This window comes from Atta cephalotes, assembly GCF_000143395.1.
Source record: "Atta cephalotes unplaced genomic scaffold scaffold00005, whole genome shotgun sequence".
NCBI lineage: Eukaryota > Metazoa > Arthropoda > Insecta > Hymenoptera > Formicidae > Atta > Atta cephalotes.
The window spans coordinates 832,671-843,596 of NW_012130069.1; the positions used below are offsets into that span (position 1 = coordinate 832,671).

A 10,926-nucleotide genomic window follows, 5' to 3' on the forward strand; every position below is an offset into this window, starting at 1 on the left:
AGGTAACAACTACTCGTCGTTCTACGTCGTGTCGACGAAGTAATATATTGTCTACTACTACTATATATATATATATATATATATATATATATATATATATATATATATAAATTTTAAAAAAATTCTTAGTTTCTCTTTTTATTACTTTCGATTATTTTTCGGACTAGAAATGCATAAAAATCAACAAAAGATAAGACTTTATTATAATTCTTAACATCAATAAATAGTCATATTTTGTAACCAAAAATCATTTTAACTTTTATGACATCAAAATAAAATCATTTTGAGTTTTTCTTGACTTGGTGTATTCTTATGTTTTCGATGAAAAGAGGTTCAACATTCATATGATGAATGTATTTGTTGGTTACTCAGACTTTTATTGGAACTTCGTTGTATTCCAGCTAATTTTAAGTTTGAGATAAAGATAAATAGCCTTATCTCTGATAACTTCTTTTAATAGCGATGGAGAAAGCGATGGTTTGCCCTTCGTCATAGTGGAGAGCTACCTGGTCAATATTTTTTGGAATATTACACAGACAGACGCTGCCGTAAGCTCAAAGGTCGTATCGATTTGGATCAGTGCGAACAGGTATCCATCACGTTCATAGAATCTATTCTCATGAGCTATACGGATACTTATTAACATTCTGCCACAGGTGGACGCAGGTCTTCGATTTGAAAATCGTAAACAGAAGTATCAGTACATGTTTAATGTGAAAACGCCGAAGAGGATCTATTATTTAGTTGCTGAAAACGAAGCGGATATGAACAAATGGGTAGATGCGGTGTGTCAAGTTTGCGGTCTGAAGGCATACACTCAGGACGAGGAGCAACAAAGTAATGAGACTACCATTTTGTATTAACTCTCAATGCTTTTCATTTAATAATACAAGTCAATCAAACATTATTCTATCTTTCTTGGCATGCCATGAATAACAAAGAAACAGTAACTTATATCACTAAATGGAAAGGACTTATACATGTTTGCATAAATATAAAACAAGTATATTAAACGTTGGATAAAATCATACAAAGATATAAACTATAGATTACATTTTTTATTTTGACACGTCGATACAATTGTTACATTAAATGTAGAAAGACAGAATGATGTTGTATCAACTTATGTAACTAAACAAAAAGCAGTCTATTTAAAATGAGCCTATATATAGTTTGTTTTTTGTTCCTGCACTAGAACTATCTTTCTCGCTTTCGACAAATATCAAACATATATCTATTTCACTTTAAGTTCCAAAAGTGAACCACAGAAAACAGACTTATATGTCCATATTAAAAGAAAAAAATATCAATATCAAATTTAGTGAATTTTGATCGATCAAATTCCAATCCAATTTCAATTTCTAATCTGATCCGAGTATTGATAGTACTACATAGTATATCTCAACTTTTTTTTTAGTGTTTCAATACGAGTCTCAAGAATCCCCACCTACTTCGCCCACTAGCACGATCTCTGGTCCTTACATTCCTATTAGCGAGTGCATTTCCGGTCGTCGGCTCAACGATACCAGTTCCCTGAGTTCGGCTCTCGGACAAGGACCCGAACATTACGATGCCCCGAGAAGATTGGCACCCTCGCCACCGCGATCACCCACGACAACAGATGCCGAGAGCGTTTTCACCGACGACGAATGGACAACGTCTGTGCCGAGTGCGAATTGGGACACGCTTCCTTCAACGGGTGAATGTTTGCGCGTGAGATTTAATTTATTTTTCTTATCTTTACTAATGAAATAAAATTGTGACAGGTGATTCGCGACAACCTCATGGTCCAGGTGACCATGAAATTGGTTCGTGGAGTGTGAAAAAACGCTTTGGCAAGCTCAGAATTGTTGATTCCGCGATACCACCAGCCGTGGAGAAGTTGCCAGCACCACCTAGACCACCGAAACCGCCTCATATGTTACCCGAAAATCCTGGTCACAACTACCTAAATCTAGATGGTGCTACCGAAAGCTCGAAACCGAGTACCCCAGCGACGCCGGCGCCAACGACGCCTGCTGCCGTTACAACAACAACGGTTACCGTGACCGATGAGTCATACGATTTTCCTAGATCTCATCAACCGCAAGCGGCACAAACGGCCGTCGAGAGCAATACAATGGCGATCGAACAGTCGTCCAAACATTTCTACTCAAACGCAGCACCGAGTACCATTAATGACGAGACACAGAATGTGTTCCGCTATGATTTCCATGACATTGAGCCATCAAGTCCGCGCTCTGAAAACTCGACTACAGCGACATACTCGAATTTACCGAGTCCTCTCGTGCGAGACAGTTGTTCGAGCGGTGTACCAACCACCATGGCGCCGCCTCCGCCGATGGTGTACAGAGAATTAAAGCCGGGCAGAAAAACTAGCGACTCAATGTCTATCATAAGCAACGAACCATCACCGGGTCCGACAATAGCACTATATGATGTAAGTTCTGCTGAACATTCTCCGGCCGAACCGCCGACCATCAACAGGAAGTTGAAACCATCGTTGAATAAATCACCGGTGGAAGGTAGACTTTTTTTTCTTTATCTATTTTTTTATATGTAATAAGAGAAATATTTAACATGTAAAATTTCTCACAGCACCTCATCTACAATTAGCGTCTCCACCTGGAAGAGGAAGAATACGGGCGGCACCCAGTCCGACGCCTCCGTCGCATGTGCATTCGATACGTCATCAGTCGACGTCGGATGAAGACAATAACGCATTCGAGGATAGAGAAGAGGTTTGTAGAGCTATTCTAAGAATTGTGTGTAATCTTAGTCGTTACATGACGTGGCACGATATATGATTTTATCCGCTATGCGTAATTTGATTTCCAGATATACTATTATCAAGATCATAATACATTTATTCCGGCGTCTAATCGCTTAGTGGTACTGCAGTATTTGGATCTTGATTTAGAAACGACAGAGAGCTTTAATTCCTCGACGTTACCGCCCGCACAACCCCTCCCAAGTACGACTGTGTACAAAACCGTGGATTTCGTGAAGACAGAGGCTTTTAATCGTACTCGGCAGCGAGTGGAGGAGGAGAGAAAACTGTGCACGGATGAGTTAACGTAGGGAATGAATTGTATTATATGAACCATAGATAGATTACATGAATGTTAAATAGTTTAAGTAAAGTGTGTGGACTTTGTGTTATGTTATATAGATGAAAGAGAGGATTTTTTTCTATTTTAAGCACACTAGAATAGCATATTAGAATAGTACTGCGCAAGAAATACGGACGAACTTGATCGCGGTATCGACGCAGTACTTACAGAAAGACAGCGTCCACCGCTTTACGAAGTACGTCATTTTATTCTTTACGTAGCAACGGTTAGCTTCATAAATTGGCTATGCAGTTTGAAGAGGGAATCGAAATATTGAAATATTGTACAGAGCAATGTAAAACGGACCAAAAATGTAATGTTATATATATATATATATAAAAAGAGAGGGAAATGAACAGTTAGGGTGACAAACAGAAGATCGATAATTTCAAGAAATATTCTCAATAAGGAATTTCTAATTGTGGATAAGCAAAGTATTATTTAAATCATAAAGATTCTCTTATATATTTGGGTATAATTATGGTTTTACATATTAATTTTATGTCGGGTCGACGTGCGCGGGGCATTTTTATCATGAATTATGTGCAACGAATAACTAAATCTGTAATATTCTATTTTTAGCGTTAGATATAAATGATATATAATATTTTTTTATCATGTCGCAACGAAATCCATATTACCAAGGCGATTAGATCATATTTACAGTATATATTACAAAAATAATTGATTACTACACTGTATTAGTATTGAAAATAATATTGAATTTTAATACGTAAATATCGGATTTTATTATGTTATTAAATTTTTTTATCTCAGAATTTTTTTAATGTAACATATTGTATACATATGTAGATTAATGCATGCCTTGGTTTAGATCTCATAAAAATTATCACGAGAAGAAAATTTATTGTTATTTTACAATTTACATTTTAATTATTTTTTCATGAAACGTTCGTAATTGAATTACCATTTTAGTATCTTATAACATATTCATGTGAAAACTGTTTTCTGTTATAGAAATATAATCATTGATAAGATCGGAGAAAGAGAGATTACATAAACATTTTTTCTAGTTAATCTCTTATCATCTATAATTATAAATGTACAAATCAAATATATACATATATATCTATTATAATTCTGTTATTTCATTTTAAAAATTAACATTTTGAATATCTGTATTTGTATCCTTGCAAATTTCCTCCTTCCATTAATTAAGACGTTACAATTAATTCAACAAAACAAATTTTAAGTTGAATTAATTAAATTGAAAAGTATTAATTAAATATTGTAAAGTATTAATTAAAATTTTTTTCATAATTTTGATTTTGTAAAAATTTATAACTAATTTATAATAATTTATAACTAAAATAAATACATTAAAATAATAATATATATAATAATTGTATTTTGAGGAAAATTATAATCTTCATGAAATTAAAAATTTTTTATTTCTGATTTTTTAATAAACTAAAATAAAATTCGATTTTCGATTAATTACGATTATATGAAATTTCATGATTTCCGATATTTTCCGTTAGTCGGAATTTTCATTGTAATATGTAATGAATAATAAATTATTCTCAAATACTATAAGTATTTGAATGAGTGAAATTTGCTCATCTGATGATGTTTGCTGTAATTTTATCAAACGATAATCTGACAATAAACAAATCAGAAAAAAATAATGAATAAATACTGCTCCCTTATTTTATAAAATTGTTCCGCTTTTATCAAATATTATATATATTGCAAAGTAAATATATTATATAAATTTGTTAAATTTTATATTCTTTTTAATTACAAATTAAAATTATAAATTAAAAGTTATTCTAGTTTTAATTAAAATTTCATCCAGTAAAAATTTCATTCCAGTAAAAGCAAATCAATCTGTAAAGGCTAGAGATGTAAAAAAACGGTATTTCTGACTTCGAAGAAAAGAATCAAATAAAAAACTAGTTTTTTACTGTAAAAAACGGTTATTTTTGATCAAATTAAAATTTATGAAAAACCTTAGAATTCATTTTGTTAAATATGTAAAAGAAGGAATAGAATTCATTTTTCTTTTATTTTGATACTTTTTAATACTTTTGTCTTTATAATTTTATATCCAAGCGAAAATATGTATTATTGGTTGTTGCAATTCTTGATGAGATGATAATAGATTAATAAATCTATTTGCGTTGCTTGCACTCTTTGCATTCAGCATCTGTACCTTCTCTAATTTCAACGTCGAATCTATTTTTTCTAATAATATCATTTTAAATGCAAAAATTTTGAGGGATTTCAAGCAATGCGAACAGATCTAAATGACCTAAAAAAAAATATCTAAGTAAAAAACTGTCAAAGTAAAAGGAAAAAAACTATTAATTTCCGAATTTTTTATCCTAAAATTCTAGTATTTTTCCGTCGTTTACATCTCTAGTAAAGGCTTTCCGCCACTCCCGTCGATTTTAAAGCGGTCATCTTTTTTTTCTTTTTTTTTGTTTAAGGCAGAATTATAGTATAAATTCAGTTCTAAAAAGGTACATTTTATGAATTTCTTTTTAGAAAATTGTTGAAGACATTGCACAAGACAGACGAATAAATAAATATCCCTAAGGCCTAGTTCCACAACTAACGGTTAACTCTTAACCGAAGTTCATCTTGTTTCTCATCTCTTTCCAAGAATGGACAGAGATAATGAATAAGTTCAACCTCGGTTAAGAATTATAAAACTGAGCCTAAAAATCATTTTAACCAAACTCCGATAACTTAATCGGCCGATTAGTCCATTGAAATTAACCAATCGCATTTGTCATTCGTTTGAAAGCAGATGCGATTAGCCAATTTCAATCGATTAAGTTAATTGGAGTTTGGTTAAAGTGACCTTAAAAAGTTTATTGAAATATCATTAATTAGTTTTCATTTAAAAAATCGTTAAAATTAATCTATTTTTAGGGCAGTTAGATTAGAATTCTGCCTTAAAGTATTATATCCATGATGTTATAAATTGCTCCGAAATCTCGGACAGAGAAAGAATTAACATATCACAAATCAGTCAATACGATTGGTCAATCCTTCTCCGTGAGATTTTGGATCGATTTATAGTTTATCGTGGATATTAAGGCTTAAAATGATGTTCTTTAATTATTTATTAATTTTCATTATTTATAATTTACAATATAAATTGCTACAATTTGTTACAACAATGCATAATACATATACAATAATTTGTATAGCACTTAATATAACAATATATTTTACATGAAAACAGTGACGGATTAAGTATTTTCCCTATATAGACATCAATATCTAGCCGCCCTCAGGTGGCTTCATTAATTTGATAAAAGAGAAAATGGATAAAAAAAGTGATTTATACCCTCACATTAGTGGATAAAAACATTTACTAATCTTTAATAAGTATAATATAAATATAATATATTTTTAACTATATATTTAAAATATCGATAATAAATTTGATAAAATATGATCGGTATAACTGATGCAAAAACGTTAGATTGATAAATTAAAAATTTATCTCATTCTCAACTATGAGAATACGAAACAGCCTGTTAGCGCGCCTGTTACCTGTTTACCCGAGTCACGCCGTGACGTCATATAATAGTCAACCGCCCTGCATACACTGCGTATAAACAAACATCGAGATCAAGCGGCCGGTTTGTCGGTTTGAAATATTTAACTTTATAAAACGAATTCACATAGCATACACTGTATCCTGCGTAATTCGAAGCACTTCCAATAAACTGTTTATCGTCTCTCATTATATCCGAAGTTTATTAAACATGAAATTCACTCTCCCTGTTCGATTGAGAGGATATCTAGGCAAATTAATTTATAACTTTACTTAGAGTTTTATATCGTGAGATAAATAGAATTTTTTTATGATTGTAACGAATAAATCACATAAATTTATATTATCAGAATATAACGATTGTATGTGATAATTATTCATATAAAATTCGCAATTCTATAAAAGACACGAGACAGGTATTAAGCTTGAAATATTTCTTGCTTTTTATTATTTTTTACCTCTTTTACTTTTTTTCTGTTTCTTTGTTTTCTATTTTAGAAATAAAAGTTAACGAATTCTGGAAAAGACAAGAAATACGATTGTCGATAAAACTTACAAAGAGGAAAAAAGATAAAAATTAAAAAGTAAAAAATAGGAAGCAAAGAGTACATTGTAGGTTTTATTGAGAACAATTAAATGTAATATGGTTTTCGTACACTTAAATATTGACCAAAAAAATTAGAGTGTAAGTCAAATATAAAAGAATTAATAAATCTCAGCTCTTAACTAATATTAATTCTTTCAAATAAATCTTAGTTTAATTAATATTAATCCTTAATCCTTAATCCTTACACATCTTAATTTTTGGCCTTAAACACGTTTGGTCTTTCATGTCCTGGATTAATTTTCATCACTTTTACAAATATATATAAATTATTAAATTTTTTTACATATATTTTGATCACATCTTTGAAAAGTATTTGTGCAGTTATATATTCCTAACAAATTGTAGAAAAATTGTTAATTAAATATAATTAACGAAAACGAGAAAAATGCATTGTTTCATATCAAAATGTAAAAATGTGAAACAAAAATGTTTAAAAGAAAAATATAGTTTAATATCTTAAAATTTATATTCTAAACTACAAAAAAAATAGTTGAAGTTGTCGGTTGTTCAAAAAGTTTAATTATTGAGTAATTTGAAAATGTTTTTTTAATATGCATGAATGGCTATAAATTGAAGATATATTGCATTTAAACAATGAATTTTATTACTGCTATTGTGTTAAAAAAAACTTATAATTTATTAGGAAAATGTTCTTTGTAACATTACAGACAACATAATATATAATATATATTATAATATATATTATTGACAACATTTAGAACAAGGATATCAAAAATTATGTTTAATAAGGGCTAATATGTTCTACGATTAAATTTTTTTTTATAATTCGCGAAACATTCTTGCAACACAACTAATTAATTAAAAATAAAGAAAAAAATGAAAATTTTTTAGTTACAAAAAATGTACACTCTATAAATGTACACACTTTGGGTTATTTGTGACTCAGAGAACTGAACTTTGGAATTCTGCTAGTTAAGGAGTGACACCTATGTCAAATAAGATTCTATGTAAATAAGATCTATTTTGGTTTAATGAATCGTGCTATTAAAAAATGATTTTTTTTAACTTTATTAAGCACATAAAAAAGTACAAAAAATAATGTTTTCAGAATTTTATTTATTAAACTGGCGGATTTACAACAGCGTGAAGGAGACAGTCGAATTGGCACGGTGTTCCGCGGCTAATAACACAAGTGTCGTAATTTTAGTATAAAAAAAACAAATTTTTTAATTTTCTTTACTCAAATATCTGCAGAAGATACGTAACCGTTTTTTTAGAAATATTGATTTTTGACAAAATGACGGAAGTACAAACAAAAAATTTTTCGCCCTAGTGGAAATAAATCGCTGAAATCACTGAAATCTATGTCAATTAACTCATTTCAGTATGAATTCATCAGTATAAATACTGAAATGGGTCAATTTATATAGATTTCAGCGATTTATTTCTACTAGGGCGTCACAAAAAAGTCGAATAAAATCAGCTATAACTAAAAAAATGTGAAATTTATCAAAAAAGTCTTACGTATTTCTTTAGAAAATATGATTTTTTAAAATACTGTTAAAATTTAAAGTAAATTGATTAACAATTGTTTGAGTTCTATTGCTAGCCACCTTAAAAAATACTGTTTTGAGAAAAACGCATTTTGAATATTTTTACACTTGAATAGGTAGGAGTCTATAACTTTTGAAAAAAATTATGTATCGAAATAAAACCACTTCATTTTTGAAATCCTAAAGTGTATTTTGAAAGAAAAAAATCGATTTTTTGAAAATTTTACATAGGCATTATCCCTTAAAAAATATGCACGAATTGAATGCTCACAACGCACAAAACTTGTTCTCTAGATGCCAAACTTTTTTTAGGAATAGAAAACTAGGTATTTGAACCAGCTCTTAGTATTATGTTGCTTTTAGTATTATATTTCAAAGAAAAGAAACACAGGACACAAATAACCCAAAGGTGTATATAATTAAGGATTAATATTTAAATTTAATGAGTTTATTAATATTCAAATAATTTTCTTTGTCCAGATTTATTTACATGTATTCGTATATTTCTATAATTGCCAAGTTATTAAAAGAACATTTATCAATCATCGATAATCACTTGCAGCACACGTACATAATTCATACACACATTATACTTACGCAACAGCAGTCAGATTGTTATTACATATTTATTGTACGTTTTTCAAGCCTATTTGGTTATAAGATAGATTGGTTATAAGATAGAAAGATTTGAGAGCCTCTCTGTCCTGCAGTCAATTAAAATCCTTGAAAAATTTGTTCTGCAACAATGTAATATCACTTCAAGCGTTCAAAGTGAAGTGCGACGCAAACGAGAACATCTAATCGACTACCGGTCGAGCCATACGAACATCGGCCGCGCTCGGCTATCTCCGCCGTAGTTCGTGCAACGACCGCCAAGCGACCGAGCGCGCCGCAATGTTTGCTCTGCCGGTCTCACTCCATGTTTCATTTGCGCGTCGCGTCGTTCGTACAAGCGTTCGTTCTCCTTCACTCCTTGCGTCGCGCCGTCGCGTTGCGCGATTTCGCACGTCCGCGGTCCCGTCTCGCGAATACGAAACGTCTGCAACAGTCGCGCGTCGCGGCGCGACAAGTTCGCGTGTGTCTATCGTCGTAATCTGGTGCCGGGTATTGCGAATCCTGTGAAACATTCTGTGCCTGACTTCAAGTGGATCGCCCGAGGGAATCCTTTTCGGAGTTGTTCGGAGTGAACGCAGCAGCCTGTGTGAGAGACGGAGCAGCCGAAGGATCTTGACCTCGTCGTACAGAAACATCATCGCTGTCCCGAGATTTATTGGATTTTCAAGGTAAGTGCGTGTGCATGTGTGTTTTGCGTGTGAGTGCGTTGTAATTTCGGAGTCCCTTTCGGCCGCGTTTCCTCGCTCTCGGAGCAGAGCCGCTACCACCTGTTGGCCATGGAAAAGTGCAACGACTCGAAACGACCGATGCCTCAAATCGTGTACGGAACGCGCTCAGTTTATTTGATCGAATCAGATACGAATGTGGGTTTTGGAGATTGAATTGAGTATGATTTCGATATTTATACGATTGCGCTTGTATAATACATAATAATCGTTGCTGGAATCTTCCGGTTTTCCTTGGCGAAAGGATATCATCCGCCATAATTTTTCGCTATTATATCTGTGAAATTAGCCGTGAGATTAGAGGACTGTTTCTGTTAATGAGCATCTGAAATCAAGCGAAGAAAGACGATTCGCTATTCATTTGAGAATTAATTAATTCAAGAAATTGTGTTTATAATTCCGGCAATAATTTGAAAACCAGTCTTAATTCGTTATTTGAGAAAATTCCGCGTCTTTCTTATTTATTAAGGAAATCTTTAAATTAGATTATAATACAATAGAAATATTTTATAAAAGAATAATCACTTAGTATTTTTACTTTTTTCTTTATTTATATGATTTCTTTTTCCTTATTTATGTGATTCGAATTTATGAAGTCGATAATTTAAAAGCCAGAATCTTGTTGTGATATTTAAGAAAATATTGACTCCAATTTATTTAAAAAATTCTTAATTCTCAGATTAATTCAATAAAATTTTATAATTACTTAGCCTCTTTAATTTTTCACTTTATTTGTAGCTTTTCAATTTACGGAGTTAATAATTTGAAAGCCATATTCTTGCTTTGCTATTTATTAAGAAAACATGATGTCTCTAAC

At 31.4% G+C, this 10,926-nt stretch overlaps 1 protein-coding gene across 1 annotated transcript in view; it reads left to right on the forward strand.

The window, feature by feature from the left end:
- LOC105626246 (GRB2-associated-binding protein 2) overlaps window positions 1–3,081 on the forward strand; it is a 3,497-nt gene extending 416 nt beyond the window's left edge. Inside the window, exons 2-7 of the mRNA XM_012207550.1 lie at window positions 461–589; window positions 657–837; window positions 1,418–1,699; window positions 1,767–2,525; window positions 2,599–2,741; window positions 2,839–3,081. Of these exons, the coding sequence (XP_012062940.1) occupies window positions 461–589; window positions 657–837; window positions 1,418–1,699; window positions 1,767–2,525; window positions 2,599–2,741; window positions 2,839–3,081 (1,737 nt within the window). The remainder of the gene's footprint in view (window positions 1–460; window positions 590–656; window positions 838–1,417; window positions 1,700–1,766; window positions 2,526–2,598; window positions 2,742–2,838) is intronic.
- Window positions 3,082–10,926: the final 7,845 nt, after the last annotated feature.